This window comes from Puccinia triticina, chromosome 5A (genome assembly GCF_026914185.1).
Source record: "Puccinia triticina chromosome 5A, complete sequence".
Classification (NCBI taxonomy): Eukaryota; Fungi; Basidiomycota; class Pucciniomycetes; order Pucciniales; family Pucciniaceae; genus Puccinia; species Puccinia triticina.
Window position 1 is genome coordinate 593,060 of NC_070562.1, and position 23,532 is coordinate 616,591.

General features: G+C 48.5%; 2 protein-coding genes across 2 annotated transcripts; both read right to left on the reverse strand.

Annotated features, from left to right (window-relative positions):
* Nucleotides 1-12,031: 12,031 nt before the first annotated feature.
* Nucleotides 12,032-13,760, reverse strand: PtA15_5A57 (uncharacterized protein; the record flags this gene model as incomplete). Its single annotated transcript, XM_053169356.1, has 7 exons — nucleotides 12,032-12,311; nucleotides 12,384-12,552; nucleotides 12,624-12,895; nucleotides 12,959-13,061; nucleotides 13,147-13,236; nucleotides 13,484-13,586; nucleotides 13,734-13,760. 7 exons carry the CDS (start codon nucleotides 13,758-13,760, stop codon nucleotides 12,032-12,034), a joined length of 1,044 nt encoding a protein of 347 aa, XP_053020042.1.
* Nucleotides 13,761-18,092: 4,332 nt separating this feature from the next.
* PtA15_5A58 (uncharacterized protein) lies at nucleotides 18,093-19,762 on the reverse strand (the record flags this gene model as incomplete). Its single annotated transcript, XM_053169367.1, has 2 exons — nucleotides 18,093-19,622; nucleotides 19,709-19,762. 2 exons carry the CDS (start codon nucleotides 19,760-19,762, stop codon nucleotides 18,093-18,095), a joined length of 1,584 nt encoding a protein of 527 aa, XP_053020043.1.
* Nucleotides 19,763-23,532: the final 3,770 nt, after the last annotated feature.

Below are 23,532 nucleotides of genomic sequence, written 5' to 3' on the forward strand. Positions count from 1 at the left end.
GATCAAGAGGTGTCAGCGGGCATCCGGGTGGGCCAGACAGGGTGTGTACATAGTATACCCTGCTTGACTGGGGTTCAACTTGAACCCCATATGCACTCCAGCTCTGGCTGGAGAGCTCTGCACTCTCCTTTCAGGGAGGAGAAATATCATGAATGGAGTGCTGGGGATATGCACTCTAATTTTATGGAGTGGGACTCACCGGCACTCAATACATTTGCTGGCCACTGCAGTTCTTTGTGGTGCACTCCAAAGACTCTTGAGTCCCTGGTTCTGCACTCCAGCCAACTTGGAGTATTCTACTCTGTACTCCAACAATCATTGGAGCGCGCACTCCATACACTCACTTGTGAAGTGCTTTTGGGATTGTTTTGGAGTGTACTTAGGCTGACCCAAAAAAACACCAAAAAATGCATCAGAGCAATCTACAGGGTATGGGTATACACAGAGGTAAAAAATCAGGTCAAAAAATTCATATATTTGGTCAATATTGTGGATCAAGTCCACCTGATCACAGTTGGGCTTAGTTTCAGCATAGGTATGGTGTATGTTATACATGTAAATTCCACAATACATCCCATACAATTCCAGTTAGGATCCGGTTAGATTGCGCCTGACATCAACCATTCTTTGAACAAAGATCAGACCAACTTCAAACCAACTTCGAACCAGTACCTTACAAGGTTTGGACCAAACCTCGGCATGAATTGAGAGAAGGCACTCGTAAACAGGTGCTGAGCAAACATCCGTGGTGTCACTGGAAAGTTTAATAAAATGATGATAAGCTTACCTTCTACCCATATTGCAGCAATTTGGTCACCTGTTGGGAGGTTGTGAACCCTTTGATGATAATTTGTAGCATTATCAGTGAGCCTTATTGATCTATTTGGAGTTATTTCAGATGCAACACGTTCAAAATGGTGTATGAGAGGATTGTAATGGTGGAGTATTGATTGGGTTCTTTGCATAAGTCCTGGAAGTAGATCTCAACCATGAACCCTTTGGTTTTCAAACTCATTTTCTGTGTCATATATATATATAGCTGTAAGGTTTGGGGACTTCTTGTGGAAGTGAGAGCAAACTTCCAATGTTATGGTGGATTTTCCCCTTCCCCTTGAATGTGTAGATACCTTGGCCTTGATTGTTGAGTGTGTTGAGTTGTCTGTTAGTCTGCTACCATGATGTATCACCACAGTATGGAGAAACAAAGGGTAGTTACAATACGCGTAACACATAGATAATGGTAATGTATAAACAGATTTTGTTTTGTTATCTAAATGTTACGCGTAACACCGGTGCAATCACGTTATTGCACCACATTGAGCCGTTTTTTTATGATTGTTGTGTTATCCGGGCGTGCGGAGCCCCTGAGAACAAGCAAAAAATGAGGCTAAAAAAGCCTTAAATGGTCCGTTATTGCATTATCAGGGAGATAACGCAATAACAGGCCTCATTTTTTAGGCCTGTTACGTTACGTGCGGGGCCTGAAATGACCCGTTCCTAGTAAAGTAGTGGGGGGGCCCGGATAACGGGGGTAGTTATGTTACCAAAATTGCACGGATAACGCAACATAATGCAACTACCCTTTGTTGTATGGACGGCTGTTGGATTGACCCATGAGCACTACCAACCAACCACCCAGCAACAAGCATCTGTAGCCTAGTTGGTAAGGGCAGCACTCTAGCATGTGTCTCTGCATAGCTGAGGTTGTGAGTTCAACTCTCACCAGACACATCTTCATTTTACAGTCTCTACAGAGTGCAGCTCTGGTTGCAGCATTGACTCCAAGAGATTTAAATGTGAAGTTGCTATTTATCAGGCAGATGGATTTAATCAGTTGATTTCTGACATTTGAGTGATCTTGAGTTGCATTCTTGAACATCTGAAGTAATTCAGGGGGTGGGGGAGGTTGTTGTAAAGTGATCCTGCCTTGGCGGCAGCAAAGTGAGTTTGTTTCTCCTGTGAAGAGTATGGCATCACAGTGTACGCAATGTGTCACTGCCCTCAAATTATAAGGCCTGAATCCAGCAGGTTCAGTCTGACCCCATGCAATTGGCTGGTTTACATGCTGTTGTAAAAGGATAACAACCAAAGTGGAAGAGGAAGGAGAGCAGCAGGAATGCCGAGATCAGAAGATAGTTCTGATAAGCTTAAAACTTAAGAACTTAGTTGATGATACTTATGTAGCATTGTTGCAAGAAGTGTACTTAGAGCGGAGTAAACACTGCAAGAAAAACTCTAGAAACTGCTTGCAGTTGAGATGCAGCAAGCTTGAATCAAGCCTCAGCTCAAGCTGGAGTCAAGCACCCAAATTCCATGCTGGTGCACCTTGAGTGTGTACCAACATGCAGTAGGCTGAGGCAAATTTTCAACCTTGCAAATGAGAATACCCCTGAGCAACCTTTTATTTGCTTTTAGTAAACACTCCATCTGCCATTGAATCCAGCCAGAATAGCATAACAGGGGTATGTACACATGAAAGGGATATCTACATATGAAAGGAATATGTACACATGAAAGGGGAATGTGATAAGGTGTATTAAAACATAAAAGACACAAATGATAAAAGGGGTATGTATGCATGAAAGGGTTATGTGCAGTAAGGGGTCTTTGCACATGAAAGGGATATGTAAACATCACCAGAATGATGAAAGGGATGTAAAAAACTCAAAGGGGACATGTAAACACCAAAGGGCCATGAATGCATGATGAAAAGGGTATGTACACATTGTGAAAGGGATACATGCACATGAACGGGATACACACGCATGAAGGGGGTATGTGCATATAAAGGGGTATTTACACATTATGGAAGGGGTGAATGCATAAAAAAGGGACATGTGAACATGAAAGGGGTATGTGCACATGAAAGGGGAATTTTGACATGAAAGGGGAATTTGCACAGGTATCAACTCAGCATTTTGGAGCCTGCATGTACTCAGTTCTTTGTACCTCAGACTCACTCTTGCATAAATTAAACAATGTCCATGGAATCAACCAGTGCTTGATTCTTGCATGAGGCACAGCTTGCCTTGAGGTCTTGCATCTCAACTGCAAGCAGTTTACAGAGTTTTTCTTGCAGTGAAAGGGTCCTCCAACACAGAGGATCAATATGGTTAAGGACTGATGATTGTATTTCTTGTATGAACTAATACATGATTTTTATAGTGTAAATACATGTGGCTTGAGCTGTGGTTAGCCAATATGCATAAGAGATGCATAAAAAGAAAGAAGACAACATTGATGTTATGTTACCGGGAGTGCAACGGGAGGTGGGTGGAGTCCATGGAACCGTCCAGCCCCTCCCTGTACGTGCCTAGCCAAGGCACGCACCTGGCTTAGGCTGCTGTACGCGTCCAAAGGCGCCTGGCGTCGGAGATAGCGGCGCACAGGGATCAGGGGGAGGTCGGCGGCGACCTCGCAGAGTACTCAGGGTCTGCCCTTCAGAGCTCTTTCCTCCCACCAATCCCTCTCAGTATCGCCTTTCTCCTCACCCACTTCCCTGCTTTCCCTCAGCGCTCTCTGGGTCTCGCTGCCCCTCTCGGATCAAAATTTTTCGCAATTTTCAAAATTATAGTACATCAACACCCAGTATACTCCTTACTACACAACCTTATCCTCATTTCCCCCGCTATCTTGCTTATCAACATCCTTTCCACACCAACCTTAATCCACGCATCCCTTAAACTCCAAACTTAAACGTTGCAAATGTCTGGATTAAACATCCAAGATACAACAAACACGGTTAAAGCCGCCGCCCAAAAAACTGCCCCAGTGGCAGGTGAGGAAAGCCAAATGGCACACCAAACACCCACCCAGACCCAAGAGCTAGACGCAGATGGAAGCCAACAGGCGACATCGTCACAAGCCCCAGGTCCAGCCCCCAAACCCCCGAAAGCCACAAAAGCGCCAAAGGCAAGCAAGCCGACAACCCGTGCCGCGGCGAAAAACGTCGCGACGAACCCAAGAACCGATACCACCAAGGAAGAACCCCAAAGAGAGCTACTCAGGGACCCGGAAATAGCGGAAATCCCCGCCCCCACATGCGGTAAGCAAGGGAAACTGAGCAGTCAAGAACAGAACTAACTAGTTCGGACATCCAAACCTTCCCACAGAGCCAAAGACATCCGAAGAGATCCCCGTAGTCAAAGGGAATGACGGGAAGTTGGAAGCAGACGCAAATCAAGAAGCCCGAATGATCCTGATGAACAAGATGGTCAAGGCGGAGAAAGACGGAGATGACGCCATGGCCGACCGATACATGAAAATGTACGAAGCGGTCGTAGCAGACCAGAAGCATAGCGGACAGAAAACCGGCCTGATCCAGGCAGAACCCATCATCACCGCTCCCCCCGGCGTTCCCCAGAAGAGACCGGCCCTCGCCGAAACAACTCAGGTTCGGAACGTAAAGTTCATCGTAGGTCGATCTAACTCCCACGACGATGATGGCTTCCCTCCTTACTTCCACAAACTCCTCCTCGAATGCAAAGGCCCCCTCCCCCTCACCATCTTCAACAGAGAGTGGCAAGAGAAGGCTTTGGCCAAACACTCAAAGAATAGGCCGAAGATTGAAGAGACGACATCCAAGAAAGGACTCCGATACCACGGGTTCCCGGTACCAGATGAATTTTCTCAAAATTTCTCTGATTGGACTCTCAACCACAGATGCTTTCACCTGACCATGAGAGACAGATACCACTATCTGGTCCTCGCAGAGTGGATCCTGGCTCACAAAGAGCACTGCGACAGACTCCACAGAAAACAAGGTTTCATGGTGGCCCTCCGGTACAACATCCGGATTAGAAACAACGCCTTTGCGTTCAGAGTCGAAGAGAACGGAGAAGAGTCTTTCTCCGACATCTCCCAGTTCAAACAAGAAACCGCCGACGAGGCGATCTCCACGTGCCGCGACTTCAACGAAATCGGCCTCGCAGACAATCCGTACGCAATAGGAGACGGCAAAGTTGGAGGCGATCCAATGAAAGGAGTCCGCCCCTTGAGAGCTACTCAATCCAATCCCCCAGCTCAACCGAACCCTCCAAAAGCCAAACCCAACCAAAAAGGCCACCCTGAAGACAGCTCCTCCTCAACCGCAACTCCAGGCCATAGCTCCCTCCCTCAGAAGCCCGATCAGGGTCGAGGCCCGCCGAGGAGCGGTTACAAAGGAAACAACTTCAACCCTAATCACACGGGTGGAAGCGTCCGCAACCGCAACCAAGACCAGTAGGTCCCCTCTCCTTCCTGTTTCACATCCCGCTCCTCCCCCCCTAACATTTCGTGTGTACCCATCCAGAACTGCCCCCTTCTGAAAGACACCGGTCGCGCCGAAATCCCTTCCCCCCTTCCTTTTATCCTTGTTCCTCAATCGCTTCCCCCCGGAATCCCCCCAATCCTTCCTCTTTGTTTTCTCCCTATCTCTCTTCCCCCTTAGTCACCATCCATAGCCTATCCCCCCCCGCTCATCCAATGACCACCCATTACTTGTAATAGTCATGGTCTAACGCAATATGATAAGAGAACCTACCCCTGACCCCATGCATCTTGTGCGACCCACAGAGATACACCTCCAGAGCAAGCGATCCAATGCTCACCAGAAATGTCGCCAATACCTGAAGCGCACAGCCCAAGCCCGCCGCGATGGCCAGCGCATGTGACATGTGAGATGAACATAACGGAGTGGGAGAAAGCCTTACTCCAGGCCGGGCTGATGGACGAATACAGCAACATCATATGCGGCTTCCGAGAAGGATTCCACCAGGGAATCCCGGAGCATAATCTAGGTACAGGAGTCCCATATTATACTCCCCCAAACCATCAAGGCGCGTTGCTAGCAAGAGAAAAGATCAAGTCCACGATAGCGAAAGAAATCGCCGCAGAAAGGATGTTCGGACCCTTCACCACGGAGCAATTGATGGAACGATATGATTTCTTCAGGACGGACCCCCTGGGAGCGGCGGTGAACGGCGACGGCTCAATACGTCCGATAAACGACCTCTCCTTTCCCCGGAACGACCCAAGAATCCCTTCAGTCAACTCTTTCGTCGACAAACTTGACTACATGACAACCTGGGATGATTTTGAAACGAAATCACGATTCTTCCACAGCCAAACCCAGCCGCTACTCCTAGCGATCTTTGACTGGGAGAAGGCCTACCGCCAAATCCCAACATCCAAAGATCAATGGCGCTACCTTATGGTGCGGGACTTTAACGGCGGAATCCTAATTGACACCAGGATTGCCTTCGGCGGCGTAGCGGGGTGCGGATCGTTTGGCCGACCGGCAGACGCCTGGAAAGAACTCATGAAGAAAGAGTTTGACCTCGTCAACATCTTCCGATGGGTCGACGATAACCTATTCGTCAAGACGACCCACTCCAAAGTGGAAATGGATCACATTGTCGCAAGATCTGAGCAACTAGGCGTCAAAACGAACGCAACAAAATTCTCGCTGTTCAAAGAAGAACAGAAATATATTGGCTTCGTCTGGAATGCCACCAAAAAGACGGTTAGACTTCCAGACAACAAGAAGTACCAGCGGGTACAACAAGTGAAAGCCTTCCTCATACCGGGCACGGAATTCACTTTTGCGCAAGTTGAACAGCTGGCGGGTTGGCTAAACCACGTTTTGTACATCCTCCCACAACTGCGGTGTTACCTTAACAGCCTGTACCAATGGATGAACGGCTGGATACACAGGAGGACCAAACGCACTCTCCCGAAAGACGCGTGGGTCGACCTCAAATATTGGCTATCAATGCTCCTTCAATACAAGGAGACACGGATGATCCAAAACCCAGACCCAATCGAAATTGGGTGGGTGGGGGATGCCTCTACCAGCTTTGGAATAGGCGTCCTCATCGGCAAGAGGTGGGCCCAATTTCAACTGGCTCAAGGCTGGGACCAAGGCCCAGAGCCGGAAAGAGACATTGCTTGGCTAGAGACGGTTGTGATACGACTCGGAATCCTCATCCTCAAGGAAATGGGTATCCGGCCCGGGAAGACACTGATTGTCTGGACCGACAACACCACAACTGAAACAGTTATCCTAAAGAGGAAATCCAAGCATCCCGCAGTCAACGAAGAATGGAAGATCATTCAGAAGCTACTTGTGGACATGGAAATCAACATCGTCTCGAGACGCGTCACATCAAAAGAAAACGCCGCAGATGCCCTGTCACAAGGCGATAGATCCAGGCATGACAAGCAGTTTCAAGTAGCAGTAGTGGTCCCGTGGGACTTAGAATACCGTTTGTTTCAAGTGTAGTTTCCGTCCCGCTCCTATCATGTTGTTTCACGTTTCCAAATCCTCCCTTTCCTTATCAACTCCACCCCTCCTTCCCACGAGGTTAAAAGCCCGTGGATCTCTGCAATGAAATCCCAGAACCTTCTCAAACTACCCCCGTGTGAGAAGTCCCCACTTCTTACCCTGTTCCTAGCATGTCTTCCGCAGACCATTTGGTAGCCCTCACGACTCTCGCTAAAAGAGGGTCCCATCCCAGAGAACTATCCACTCAAGACAAGCATTTCCTCTTAGGCTACAGGTGGAACACCCTGACCTTCTACAAATCAGCGGTCAAGAAATACCTTAAATTCGCGGAAAGCACTAACCGGAACCCCTTCCACCTCCCACTCGCCGCCAAAGACATCTATGACTTCTGCTGCTGGGCGGGGCGAAAAGAATTTCAACATGTTGTAAAAATATTTCTGGGGGTAGTGGTTGTCTGTGAGATCATCTTCAGCCAAATTTCCAGCAGGAGGATCAACCAATCCAGGTTGAGATAATCTTTCTTCAATTTGTTCTTGAAGAAGCCCCAAATCAGCTTCAGGTGGGTCATCCCAGGTTGTGGGGACTGCCACAGGTGATAGATTTGTAACATTATCAGAAGATGGAAATGGATTCTGTAAATTTCCTGGTGAAGAACTTTTGGAGCTGAGCAAGTTAGCAATGGAAACTCTGGAGCTGTGGTTTCCATGATTGTTATTTTCATGGTTTTGAAAATAATGAGGCTGACAAAGAGAATGTTGGTGCTCCCTGCACAGAGGAAACAAGTTTTGGGAATGATGGGAAGATTGATGGTGTGGACTTTGTGATTGCTGGTAATGTGGACTTGATTGTTGGTAATGATGGGAGGGTGCACAGTGGAGGACTTCCTGTTGATCTGGAAAGTCAGATCTGAGCCACCAGATATCAAATTTCGCAGGGAAATCTGGGTCCCCGAAGATCCCCAAAGTGATCCAGATTTCCCTGTGAAATCTGAAATTCCAGATCTGTTCAAAAGTGACGGGAAGTCCTCCAGTGTGGACTTTGTAACTGTTGGTATTGATGGGAGGTTAGACGGTGTGGAGTTTGTGATTTTTGGTAATGATGAGAGGGTGGGTGGTGTGGACTTTGTGAATCTTGGTAATAATGGGAGGGTTGACATTGTGGAGTTTGGTAATGATGGGAGGGTGGACTGTGTGGACTTTGGATTGTTGGTAATGATGGGAGGGTGGGTGGTGTGGACTTTGTGAACCTTGGTAATAATGGGAGGGTTGATGGTTTCAAGTTTGTGATTGATGGTAATGATGTGAGGGTGGATGGTGGGTCTGTTGATGACCAAAATTATTTTCCAGCATTGATGCTGTCCTGAAGCTATTGTGTACATGAAGATTTTCTAGATCATACAGATGCAGCATATTAGGTGTAAAATGATAATGAGAATCAGTACAGCCTCTTGATATGGCCACCTCAATTTGTGTATTGAGAAAAGCCAATGAGGAATATAGCTTGCTGTTCTGCAGCATAAGCTCTTCTCAATTGTTCATTGGATTGTTGCATTTTTGCAATGAAAAAAGGAAAGATTTGGTAATCAGAATGGGGAAGTTAATTGAGGTGTGATGAGGGGGACAGAATACTCATCAAAGGAGATAGGTGGTGTCTGATGAGAGTTGAATTGGTTGGGGGAACTAACAGCACATTGTGTGGTTATAAAGTGGTCTGTGTTATGAGCTGCACGCGCGCCGTACGCTATGTCACGCCTGGGACATGTTGTAGTTAGTACATGTCACAGCTCTCCATCCTAAGGGAGAGCGGAGGAGAGATCCCCAAACTCTCCTCATCTAGCAATCTACATAGTTTCCCAAGACAAGACAGGACTAGGTCTTTCTTCTCTATAGCTTCGACCATAACAGTCTGTTGAAGGCAGAGACGGGTAAAATCATGAAATCTCAAGGTCATAGATGTGCAGCCAAGTTCAACGAAGCAGATTGCTTCAACATACTTGGTTGTTGGTGTGTAGTTGAGTTGCAAATTGCTTCAACCGAGTCTTGGTGTGTAGTCAAGTCCAATGAAGCAGATTGCTTCAACAGACTTGGTTGATGGTTTGAGCTGAGTCCAATGAAGCACAATGCTTCAACGGACTTGGTTGTTGGTTTGAGCCAAGTCCAATGAAGCACAATGATTCAATGGACTGCACTGCAAAAAAAACTTGGTCAACTGCTTGCAGTTGACACACAGGATACTTGAGTCAAGCTGCCATTGTAACTCCACCTGGATGCACAAGTGCCTTTGTTGGCACAGTCACTGTGCAAGGTGCCCAGTGACTGTGCATGCAAGCTTGGGTTGAGTCAAACCTTGAGTAAGGCTGGTGTAACACCACAAGCTTTCTCAGAGTTACCACATGTCAACTGCTCACAGTTGACACGGTTTTTTTTTTGCAGTGCTGGGTTGTTGGCAATGAAGCACAATGCCAAGTCCGATGAAGCACAACTGGGTTGTTGGCAATGAGCACAATGCTGCGGACTTGGCTCACACCAACAACGCTTCAATGGACTTGGTTGTTGGTGTGAGCAGAGTCCAATATGGATGGCCTGAGCAATCTGGTTGAACAGAGAGAGAGCCCGTTCAAGCAGTCTGCCTAGGTGATGTCTCACCCAAATCTGCTTGAACGGTGTGTTAATACAAAAAAACATTGATGCAGGTGTTACTTGAACGCTTGTGTTACTTGCATGACAGATTTTGTACAGGATATCAACGCTGGCGTTACTTGCATTGACAGACATTTGTACTGTTTTGTTGGCCCCCAGAGGCCATTTCTTTATTTACATGTAGATTGGAAAAAAGACTCCCATATGTCACCACAACCAACTTGGGGAGTTGTTCTTCCAAGTCAGTTTTTGATTTGGGAGTTGTCCATACCAATATTCTATCATTTTTTTCCCCAGGAATGGAAGTCATCTACCCAGAGGGCCTCTTTGGGATTTGTCCGCAGGCACTCACCACATCCAAAAACAAGTCATGTCTGCCGGACAGGTTACACTGTCCTGTCAGCAATACATGACATGGAGGACCTGTAATTTCACAAGTCTCCTTTTCATGCAGACATGTAAGCATGTCACGTACGCAGTGACTGTGCAGAGGGGTTCACAGAGCTGTCACTCTCATGACAGCTACATGACAACCTGTCATGTAATCCTGATAGTTCATGCATGTGCATGTCTTTCATGATTTGTGACATGACTGCACAACCTGTAGTGCAGTCAAGAACTGGTTTTGCATGTGGTGACTGCAACCCTTGTATAATATTGCTATGTGACATGTAAACCGGGCACTACAACCCCTGTACAACATTGTTATGCAACATGTAACCCATGTCAATTGAACAGCTTCATTCTGAACCAACCAATGCTATCATGTTATTAAGCCTTGTTTGGATGCCGTGTTATACATGATAAAGGTGTGTATTTATCACACACAACCCCCGGGGGTTCCAGAAATTTTGCTGGGGACAGGGGCCAATTTTGATCCACGCATGATAAATATGCCCATTTATCACATATCATGGGTGTGTCCAAATGGGACCCATGATGAGCTTGGTGGGTCTTGTTATCTGGCAGTTATAAGGGCAGAGCTTGCAGCTCCACTATCCACTTCCACATTCAGCAAAAGGGTTTCACCTCCACTTTTAAGTCTTGCAATGACCATCCCCTGTCTTCCTACCCCCAAGAGCAGACTCAGGGTGTAATAGTTATCCAGGTTGGGTTTGGGTCAAAAATTAACAGCACCCAAACCCAACCCAATGTTTATGCTGAATTGGGTTGGGTCAGGCAGATTTGCAAATGTGCGGCCCAAACCCATCCTGCGGCAATTCCAGGTTGGGTTGGTTTGGTTTTGGGTCATCAGATAACCCAATGGGTCTTGGGCCCAAGTCAAGTATCCCCAGTTCCATCCCACCAGGATCCTCCGGAATGAAAAGACCCTCCAGGAAAGCCTCACACAACTTGCAAGGATATCGACTGCTGAAATTTCTGCCAAAAAAAAATCACATTGGTGCTTCGCTTTTTGCAAGTCCCTGAGATGTAAAGGTATTTTTAGATTTTCCTGTCTGAGGCTTGCAGCTTAACCAAGTCCCTGGTGAAAGCAGAGGGATTTCTGCACAAGTCACCCACACGCTATTGATGCATTCAATGGCCATTGCGAAATATTTTTGGAAAAAATAGACACAGCACTAAAGGGTCAAACAGTCAGGCAAATTAAAAGATACAAGATGGTCTTTACTGCAGTGCTTTTTTTGGTTGGTTCGAGGTCGTGAGCCAGTCTCCTCAAAAAAGCAGAGAGCTCCAAGACAGAAGTCACAATACCCGAAGAAATAACCAGATGGTGTGACCGATCAAAAGGAAGAGATTTAAGCCAGTCAGATTACGCAAGTGCTACGAAATAAAAAGGGTGTATTGATATTTAAGTAAATGGGAAAGATTACAAAAAATATGTGGGTTTTTTGAGACCCACGACAATCACAGGCAAAAAAAGAGAAGTGTCGATGGAGAGAAGACCTCGTCAGGAGGAGGAGGATAGTGACAACAGGATACTGAATGGGAGGAAAAAAGTAAAGCGTTGGACGACCTGCATGACGAAGAGAAGAGACAACGATGTAATCGAAGACAAATGATTTGATGGCGAAAGCGAAGGGGGGGACGGGGTGATGATTTTTGGAGGGCCACAAAAATAATATAATGAAGGGAGGGGTGGGGTGTGAGCTCTGAGTATGAGCTTTCCTTAAAGGACCATGGCAGTCGCAAGGACAGCACATCCAAAGAGGGTGACAGACGAGAGGACCACGGCAGCGGCGGTGCTTCCGGGGGCGTTGCTACCAGCAGGCGAAGAAGACGAGGACGAGGACGAAGACTTGCCGCCACTTGCTGCATTAGAGCCCTTTCCTTGAGTTGGGGCAGTGGAGGGGGCAGTCAGTTGGGGAAGGTCGGGCCATAGGGCCTTGGTGTCAGTGAACGTTTGGCAGTTGGAGACAGCTGGGATGGCCGCCTTATATGGGATCGAGCTATAAGGACGTAGGAACATTTGTCAACCACAGGTCGAAGAGCTTGTTTGTTCCCAGCTTTGATGGGCTTACGTGATTGGGCCGAGTGACTCCGGGGGCTGTTGGTAAGTCTTGGTGACCCCGTTTTCGACGTAAGTACCGGCAGGCAGTTGGTTTTCACCCTGGCAAGATGTAAACGTTCCATTGATCGACTCGTAGTGAGCGGGTGCGTTGTATGTACATCCAATTCGGTCGTAGATGTCTGAAGGAACGGTCGAGGTAAGCTTCAAGGCATTGGTACTATGAAATCTAGAGGATAAACCAATGGCTCACGTTGGCAAAGTTGGGCAGCATTGGGGCCAGCGGGGTCACAAGCCTTGTAGCAGAAGACGCCAGCTCCGATGAAATAACTCCACTCGATCACTTGGGTATAAGCAGGTCCTCCGGGCGTGTTGAACGCGCTGGAGTACATCAACGCGCCCAATGGATTTCCTCGCTGGTCGGCCCCGTGGGGGTCTTCTTCACCTCCAGTGTCGTTGGCTTGAAGGTTGAGGGCGGTCTGTTGGATGAATCCAACGGCTTGGATGTATCCAGGTGTTCGAGTACTGATGTGATTGTTCAATGAGTTAGAGCGTCTGGTCAACTTAAACAGATTGTTTCGGACTGACACTTGGAGTCCAGTGATCGCTCCAGCAGGAATCAGTCTAGTACCAAACTTCTTGGTAGTGCAGTAAGCCACCATTTCTCCTTCGATGTTTCCAACAATTGAGTCTGGTTTAGAGGCACCCCATAGGCAGAACTGTAATTATCAAGAAACCAGCACAGGTAAGCAAGCGTCGGAAGTGAAGGGGAAAACGGGGGAAATACTTATCTTGGATCGAGTTCATAAAGGTGGTCTGGCACATAGAGTCCTGATTCTGGGTCGTTGCATTGCACCTGTTGTAACCTGAACGAGTGAGGAAACAAAGGAAATGGGGTCAGCATACTGTAACCAATTGATGTACATCATCTATCATGGCGGGGCAAGGTCATCGACAGATGACTAATTCGAGATTAAATGTCCTGTGACAGGAAAGTTAAAGTTTCTCGCAAACGATTGACGTGCAGGAACGACAGTCTTCACGAGAATTTGCAGATCCGGAGACGTGAAGATAAAAATTTGTGAATGGATATGAGTTGACGACCCGACCAACCTTGTTGTGTGCCACGTGGTCCGTTTCCGGTATCAGCTTGGTATGGCAGGTTGGGCCATGTGAAACGTTTCAGGTACAAAGGAACATCGCCTGAAGTCGAGCTCTGTCCATCGCCCCCTGCTGGGGCGGCAGCTGTGACAGCGGCGGGTTGGGCGGCGGCCGGGGCAGCAGCTGGTGCTGGGTTGGCATTCCCGGGCTGTATGGGCTGAGACTGAGCGAGTGACTGTCCGGCGGCACAGAAGAGAGTGACGAGAAGGAGTTTATGAACGGAGATCATGTCGGGTGAGTTGGTACTACGTAATATGCTGAGATATTATCGTGTGATGTCGGTCGTTTGGAATGCGCAAACGTGGATGGGTAACTGAATGATGTCGCGGAAGTTGATAGTTGGCGAAGGGAGAATTGATGGACAAAGGAAGAAGTTCAACATTAATATTGTCCAGCTACCAGGAAATAACTGTCAGGTGGTGGAAAGGTCTGATCAAAGGTGCAGTGTCGGTGGCTATGGAGTCGCTTGGATATATCCGGTGAGCGCTGAAACCGAAGAGCTTGTTGAAACAAAGACGCCAGTCTGCCAGCAGGCTCGAGGATGTGGCAACGAAGGGAGGTAAAAAACAGTTGTGGCGATACTACATAGTTCGATCCGGCCGCCAAGGGATAGATGCACAGAGGGTTTCCTTGGAATGATGAAAAGGATGCGAGACTTACGAGGTTCCCGAGCCTTGGGTGAGCGTACGTATGAGGGAATAAACTTCACAAAGATGGGGAGGCAGTAGTCCCTTGGGCAGGACGAGAGCTTTATAGAGGGTTTCTAGGCTCCCCAGAGGAGTACGGTATCAATGCAGCTGGTCAGTTCAGAGCTGAGACTAGTCTGGAGGGTCAATGAGTTGGGGTCTTGAGCTGTACTCGAAGAAAACGGCAGAAGCGTATGGGGGGCAAGAAAGAGACTGCAAGAAGAAAAAAATAGACGGCCCAAGCGGGGAGGCGGTGTACAGTTAAAACAGGGACGACCTCCAACGCCTTAAAATATGGCACCTGGCCACCTACATACATAGATTCTATGAATGAACAAGAATACAACACCAACCTGACTACCCAGCATATGATCGCGTCCTGTCACGACGCCGTAGGGCGAGGAGGGTTGGTTGTTGTGAAAGATTTCTTTGAAAAAAATGGAAGAAAGTGAAGAGATGACGACGATGGTTTGTGTAGAAATTGAGCTTACAGATTGAACAACTCCAAACGGGCCTGGCTCGTGTTGGAGGAGTGGATTATTAAACTACGCCCGGAGTCGACGGGGGGAGTGGAGACTGTATAGATTAAGGTAAAGAGAAGTGGATGGATGGATGCTATAGGGGGAAGCTACAAGAGAAGATATAGGGCGCTGTGCAATGTCTGTAGGGGTTCTTTTTTTCCTACTCAGATTGCTACAATTTACTACTATGTATTACGATTATGTATTATTGGTGGATGTGTCTGTGTATTATGAAGACAGATTGAGTTTTGAGCACTGGGATGAAAAGACCCAAGAGGTCAATGTGTCTGGAGGTGAAGGGTGTCGAGGATTGGCCGGTGGAAGGGATGGATTGGGAAGATGGCACGGGGAGAGAAGCGGGAGGAGCTCGAAGGAGGGCGGTCTAAAAAGCACAGGATGAGAGCCGAAGACTTTTGCTGGAGAGATACAGGATCTGGGCCGTCTCACTGCCAGTGTGAGCTGGTCGGTAGCGACTGTGTGTGTGGAGGACGACTGTGCACGGGGTGTGTTGAAGGGATCTACTGGGGGTCGTGAAGGGATTGGTGGATGTGGGTGGATAATTAATGATGATAATCAGTTTTTGTACACTTCGAATAGATAGATTGAGTTCTTTGAAGTTGCTGGCCCAGGCTGGAGGGTGTGAATGCTTGGGTTCGAGCTCCTCCAAAAATGACGACGACGATCGCTAGGAGCAACAGTGGGTCGAGCAAGAACGAGGTGGGTGCAGCCGATTTCGGTTGGTTGAACATCAGCTTTTAAGCCACTGCTCTGTATCCTGCTAGATAAATACTCGGCTTTGAAGCTGTTTGTGAGTTCTTTGGGTCGGGTTTTCTGAATCTTCCACAGCGGCGCTTGTGAAATGGGACGATCGGGGGCCGAGAGAGAGAGAAAGACAGCGTTGTATCGATCAATGCGACGCTGTGTTGAGGAGAGCGTCCGCCAGGATATCTTCTCTCTGGAATGCTTGCAACCAACCGAAAGACTATGTATGGTCAGAGAGTGGGGAAGGCGAGCCAGAGGGCGGAGTCAAGAAACTAAAATACTAATTATGGCAAGCGTCCCTTGGAGGGGCAGCCCTTTTACAGCCGAGCGGCAGACAGAGGCGGGCGTGGGTATCGCGCCAACGTGCTGCCGGCCGGGTAGAACTAGACAGTGAGATCCGTTGACCATCAAGCAATCTGTCAGTGTCAGGACTCAGCCCGGCCCCTTTTCATTGTGTTATATTCTCATCCTCCGGGCACCTTGCGAATACGCTCCTCGTCCCCATCCTTGGCTGCTCCCAATAGATCCAACAGAGTCGCACCACGAACTCGGCCAATTTCTTACAATACCATGTCCATCTCTCAATGCCGTCAAACGCTGAACCGCTCGGAGACTGTCTCGACGCCTTGATAGGGCAGTCATGACTCAAACCCTAGTTGACGGTTATATCAGCCAATTTTATCTGTGTTTGTTGACATCAGAATGACATTTTTGTAAGCATCCACTCGGCCCCACTGGAGAAGCCTTTGGATCTGCATCTCTCCGGTCCCAAGTTAGCACAACCGGTGGAGCGACTCGTCCGAGTCCATTATGTCACCGGATGGTGATCGTTTATTACACTGGAAGAAGAAAAAAAGAGAAAAAGCCACTTTCAGGTTCTATGCCTGTTGCGTAAGTGCTCGACTTTGCTGGATAATCCATTCGCAGAGCATACAATAGATCATGGTGTCATGGTCAACTGCTGTCACATCTTTCTTGCAAAGAGCTTTCTTTCGGCACCCGACCCGGCCAATCCGAAGAAACATGGGCTGTGTATCTTCCGAATGGAGTGTGGATCGCACTGTTGGTCCAATTCCCATTTCTTTGCTTAGGGGTGAGTGACAAATCATGCAGCGCCATCAAAAGGATAAAATCTCTTGGACCCACCAGCTGATCTCACTCACCCGATCGACCCAGCAGAGCGGGCTGGTGCGTGGAGAGACGTTCATGAGCTCTTCAGCTCGGCGGACACAGGGCCGGGCTCGGAGGCCCGAGGAGTTTCGCTTTTCGGTACATGATCGATACAAGCTTGAAATCAGCAATCTTGCGATGTGATCCAGGTGAACGAGCTCGGTCGGAGGTCTTGCCAACTGTCGAAGCGACGAGTGGTCTTGGCGAAGAGTGGTCTTAGCTTCCGCTCGCTCGCGGCTTGATCTTGAGAATCAAAAGGAATTTTGCTCATGGCAGGCCGCCGCCGGCAGCGGTTAAGAGATACCCGTGTTTCTCCGGGGTCACGGGGGCGAGCTCCGCTTATTGACCACTTCACCTGGACGTCCTCGCGGTCCATACTTTCCCTCAGGATTATTCGCTCGATCTCGTGTTTATGTAAATAATAAAATGATGCTACTTATGACGAATTCGGCCCAATATTCGAGCTCCTCGGCTCCTCACGTATCCACACCATCCCAGCATCTTCAGGTGGCCTCCACTCGTGCAGACCGAACGATGCAAATTGTTGGATGTCGAGACGAGACCTAATCGAAATTCTGCACTCCCCTTTCTGATCTCAAGCCAGTCAAGCAAGATTCGCGAGGAGGTCACTTGATCACCATCAGGTCTAATCTTCGTTAAGGTGTGGATGATGTCACTTCCCAATCCGGCACAATAAAATATGTACCCTGGATCAATGATGTCATATCCAGAGATGGGGAAGAAGAGTAGTCACTGTTGTCTGTCAGTAAATTTGTTTCTTTTGAGTTTTGACCCATGACTGGTCAATAATCCAACTGGTCTGAATCTGGCTGGCTGAATTGAGCTACAACATCCTGGCAGTTGAAGCATTGCACGTCAAAAGGAAATCGATGTTGGCCAGAAAACATGTGCCTTGGTAAGGAAGAGGATGTGATACGATCACAGTCTCAACACGCAGCTATCTTTCTGCTCGTATTGTGGCACTGCCATGGCACAACGGCCGTTTCTCATGACCTAGTCATCCGCACGTGTTTGGAACAAGACTGGATTAAATATGTAACCACCACCACCACAACAACAACAACAAACATTTGTTGCTTTACAAATTCAATTTTTCGTGCCCATCCAAGTTGAGTTGCTTTCATATCAGTGATAGAGAGCGAACAAATCTTTGCTCAGTGCAGCGCGACACATATCAAGTCTTCCGCATGCGACCGCAAGGAGCAAGAATGAAAAAAAAAAACAAGCGCATTATGGGCAGAAAATCAAGCCAAATACTATTTTCTCCTTCTGGCGCTATCCTTCGTTTATTCTACGCGTACGAAAAAATAAGAACTGTAAGCGAAAAAATCTGTGGTTGTTTGAGTTGTTTTAGAGACTCGCATTGTTTTGCCAAACCATGAAATCTCCTCTTACACACACTTAAGAAAAATTGAGTCGGGACGGGGCTGGATAGGTGCGACTTTCGGTGAGGTTCGGGGTTGGCTTCTCGGGTTTTCTGGTCGGAGTTTCCGGTGAGGCCGTGCTTAACGAAGAGGGAGAAAGGGCTTTCGACGATAATATCCAATCGCTGTATCTCGGCCTGGTCGGAGTGGTCATTTCCTCACAGCATCGCCTGCAAGTATCCGTTTGTGTTTTGTAGCCTAGGTCTGGATCGATCGGGGGACCGGCGGCCGTCATATCCCAAGCAACAGCTGGCATCTCGGGCAATGGAATCTCTGCAAGCGAGAGCTCGCGCTTGCGAGTACCTTTCGAAGGAGTGTTTTTAGTGAAGCTGGTAAGTACTAGATATCTCAATTCGCTGGCGTCGTCTGGTCCTGGATTGCTTTCGACTTCATCCTCGAATTCCCACTCTACAGGCTCCTTCCCTTTCGTGTGTGGTGGTTCAGGCTGGAAATGGCTCCATGTTGACCTGGCACTGCTCAGCTTTGAGCGTTTGGTGATGCTTTCCTTCAACCTGGTGAGCAAATAGGAGGCTCCAGTTGATTGGTTGCTACCCCCTTCCCTGCGGCGTCGATTAATCCCAAACTCGTTAAAAGTGGCATCGGCGCCGATATCGTCGAGATCTGTAATCAGATGCGCGCGACTTCCCTTGCGTCCCGGCGAATCCATATGAGAAATACAATGTGTTTGTTTATGGCTTGAAAGACGCGAATTCGGGCCCATATTTGTACTTGAGTTCATCCAGGAATCTTTCGATGCACCCATCCCCCATCTTCCAGCCTTCAAGCGATACCTAGATGGACCAAGATCAGCCGTGATAGAGGGTTTCACAGTTTTCTTTCCAGACGTGGTTTCATTTGTCGATTCTTTTTCTTCGTCGATTTCTTTCAATGAATCTGTCGCGCATCCTCGTCGGTAATTCAAGTAAGATTGTAACGGGTTTCGCTTCACTTTGTTTGAATTCAATCCAGGGGAAGCGCCAGACTGATCGACACCCAGGTTAAAACTGGCCGTTTGCTCGGCTCTACCGTTAAAAACTTGACGCATCGATTGATATCGCTTTGGTCCCGTACGGCCCGACCTGATAGCAGCCCATTCAGATCCTGGATCGCGTGTCCAACGGAGACTTTTCCACCTTGAGGATCTATCACTAGCCCAATAACCCGCACAAAAGATTATCCCAAAAACAAAAAGGAGCGCGATTAAAGTAGTTGCAACGGCTCGGCTAGAGGTATGTGTAGTTGGTGCTTGTTCGACTCCAAGTGAATTGATTGCAGGTGTACTGGTGGGGAGTAAGCTATGTAGCGGAGTCGAAGCCAGCTTAGCGAAAGAAATTGTTGAAGAGTTTTGGCCAACAGCCAGATCGGTCTGCTGCAATTTCGACAATGAATACGCGTCTGTAGAGCCGCTGAGTTGGAGTTGAGGAGCTCCAGTCGGGAGTGGGGCAGCTGAGTTTAAACTAGGCTTTGGAGTCGGTGCTAGTGGAATTGAAGTTACTACATCCACTGACTGTCCGTAATTTCAACATATAAAGGGAGGGAGGAACCTCAGTATGCAAAGATTGGATAGTCTGTCGAGTGATTTTTTTGGCTCACGGTGACGGTTGCTATCATACCATTGGGGTTGATGTTCGAAACAAGCGCGGCCATCGTAGGATTTGATGAAAAATCAGAAATACACCCAAGACTCAATGATAGCTTGGCGTTGAATTTTCTTCTTCGATGTTTATCCGGATTTGATTGGTAGCTTCCAAACAAAGCTCGCTAAAGGGGTGTTCGAATATTGTTGTGATCACAAACCGGGAAATGCCATCGAATGGGACTTTGCACACCTCGTTTCATGCTAGCCAGCGCTTCTGTTTTCCAGTTCTGACCGTCGGTGCAGCAGATTCTGCAGGCCCACCATGACTGTCCGATGGCAGCAGAGATCAGGAAGCAGGAAAGATTGTTCACCAACCCCCTGTGATATTGTGCTGGGTTAATGAAACTTAAGGCCGTGGTTGTATGTATGTTGTTAGTATATTTGACGAGTAACAATGTCCTCCTCGCCGAGAAAGAGTTTGATCAAGAGTTCAGTTGCTTGCCCGTCGCGCAGGGTTTACTCTCGTTCAGTCAGATTTCTACTAAACTGATTGGTAATGATTTGTTTCATGACCCAACCAAAGCCTCATGTCTTCCCTGCGAGCATTTGATCTAGAGCGAGATAGTGGTTAAGAATCTAGTTTTCAAATTCCCCCGGGGGTCGAACCCCCCTACAACGCCGTGCCTAAGTACAAGATTTGTTGTGTAAACCCCAACATTCCCCCCCACAACAAACAACCCAACCCATGTGAATAAAGTGAAAGAGGAATGAAAGAAAGGACAATAGAAACAAACAGAGAGTAAAAAAATAAGGAATAAGACGTAGAAGAAAATTGAAAAAAACAAAATTTGAAAAATAAACCAGACCATTTATGCTCAAATAAGACCACAGACATGAAATAGCAAAGAAATAACAACAACAACAATTCCACGCCATCCACGCATTCCTCCGTCCTGAGTTTCAACGTCCCAAAACAGTCCATCTGTGGCGTCGCAGAAAGAAAACCGTACCAAATGCTCACTGGAGTGGCTGGGTGAACCGCTACTCCAGTGCAACCCCGCAGGTGCATAGTTAAGGGAATGTCACTCACTTGACCACTTCCCATCCCCAAACACGGCCCTGTTAAATTTCTCCATCAAGTTCCCCCCCAGCGCTTTGGTGAAACAGTCCGCCATCTGATCCGACCCCGCCACCCATTCCAGTCCGATTTCTCCCTTCCTGAGCCGCTCGTTGGTGACATGGAACTCTTGATCAATGTTCTTCGTCCTTTTCATACTAGCGGTATTGGTCGAGATCCTCACCGCCGCCTTGTTATCGCACAGAAGCAAGGGCCTTAAGTTGCCTACCAGCGGAGAAATAATTCCTGCCATCCAGACCGCCTCGTCACACGCCATCAACAAGGCAACATATTCCGCCTGGCACGTTGACTTGGCCACAATTGTTTGCCTCTTTGCGTTCCACGCCAAAGGCACCGACCAGAGAGAGGTGATGAAACCGTGATGTGACCTCGCTCCTTCGCCCATCCAACTCGCGTCCACGTACGTCCTAAGCGGATTCTCCATCTCCTCAGGCTCCACTTTCAGCTCAAAATGTGCGGTCGTCCTAACATATGCCACTAGTCTCTTGAGAGCCGCCCAGTGTTTCTCGTCCGTTCCCAGTGAAAACCTTGCCAGATAGTGAGTAGCAAAAGAGATATCGGGCCTGGTCCCCTGCGCGATGTACAGTAGAATCCCAATGTACAAAAGATAAAGCGCATCCGGTGCTGTCGAAGGATTGGACTGCAGGGTGCTTTCCTGCAACGGTACCGCCGACGTGAGCGCAGAGCCATCCATCTCCAGTAGCTTCCTGATCAACGACGGTTGCTGAAGACGAAAACCCCTTTCTGTCTGCCGGATCTGAATGCCCACCAACGACGACAAAACCTCGTCCCATTTGAGCGTGAGCGCCTCCGACAGCCCCTCCTTGAGTCGCGCCATCAGAGTATCCGAGCTAGCCACCAGTAGCCCATCGTCCACATGGATCCACAAGAAAGCTACATCATTTCCCCGTTTGTAGCTGTATGTACTCTGATCTTGCGGGTTCGCCTCGAATCCGATTTTCTCCAGGGCCGTCTTGAGATGCAACCACCAGCACCTCCCCGCCTGCTTAGTCCCATACAACGCCTTCTTGAGTTTCCAAACTTTCCCAGGAGTGACAGGATATCCCGGCGGAGGGACCACCCACACATCTTCATCAATTTCACTGTGAAGGAACGCGGTTTTAACGTCAAACAAAGCAACTGGCCATTTCAGTTTTGCCGCCACCGTCAGCGCCGTCCTCATCGAAGCAAACGTGGGCGTTGGCGCGAAGGTCTCGTCGTAGTTGACCTTCCTTATCTGCTTGTGACCACCCACGATTATCCGGGCTTTCCTCCTTCTGATCGCCCCTTGCATCGTCCGTTTTGTCCCAAGCAGCCACCTAGACCTGAGAAGCTTCTTCTTGTCCTCCGGCGGATCGTCCTCCATCGCGACCTCTAGCTCCTCCAGCGACCGCCTCTCCTCATCCATCGCGCCTCGCCATTCGCCAGCCTCCGGAGATTCAACCGCCTCACGATAAGTCGGGGAGTCACCGCCGTAGAGATCACGCCCTTCCAGTGCCGCCAGCACTGAGTCTTGAAGGTCCAGCTCGTCACCCAGCTTGAAATCCCCGAGCCGCTCACATTCGATAGCAGAGCAAACGACCTCCATCTCCGTCCCAGCATCCATGACGTCCGCCATCACGTAAGGCTTGTTCTCCTCAAATTGAACCAAAGCTGACGTCGAGACTTTCCTCGTCTCCTCATCCCACAGTAGCCACCCCTTGGAGTCCGGTGCCACTCCGATATGCCTGGTTTTCTGCGAATATGGGACCATTTGCTTCTTATGTGTATGATCATACATGTACGCCACACACCCAAAAAACTTTCAGCAAAGCCAGCGAAGGTTTCGTCCGAAGAACCCTCTCGATGGGGGTCACGTCATGCCCGCGATGCACCAGCCGATTGAAAATGAACGCCGCCTGCCTGAACGCATACGACCACAGGTATTTAGGAAGACGCCTTGTGTGGAGCAGCGACCTCGCCATCTCAGCCAGTGTTCGGTTGACCCTCTCAATCGCCCCGTTCTGATGATGTTCGTATGGTACCGCCCTCTCGTGGACAATCCCCTCAGCCGCCAGAAAATCAGACAGATTCCCGCTCCTCACAAATTCCAGAGCATTGTCCGTACGCAGTCTCTTAACCTTCCAGTTCGACAGGTTATTGAATTTTCGGATCCAGTTTATCACCTCCTGCGTAGCGTCTCCCTTTGTCTTGATTGGGATGGCGGAGACCATGCCCGAATTCAAATCTTGAACCGACAGTACATACTTGAATTTGTCCAATGACAAATCATACGGCCCAATCAGATCGGCCGCCACTACATCGCCTGGCTCCAAGCATATGTTCCTCGAAGGTGTATCCACAGGCGAGTGCGTCGCTTTCATTGTTGCACACGTGTCACATCCCCTATTCGGCGACACCTCGAAACCCGGCACATCCAGCACAGCCCCCTTCTTCACCGACTCATGCAGCATCCTCAGAGAAAGATGCCCAATCCTCTCGTGCATAACCGCACTCTCCACCGACATCGCTGCCGCGAAGGCCTCAGACGCAGAGTATTGCAAGAAACAGCGATCATTGATTTCAAATGAAGGAAAGAAGACACCGTTCTGGACTAGAGTATATATCTCGCCGTCCCACCTTACTTCACCGTCCCATCGCCTGAATTTGCCCAGAGAAATGATCGTACCACTGATGTTTGGGCAGTATAGAACGTTCGAC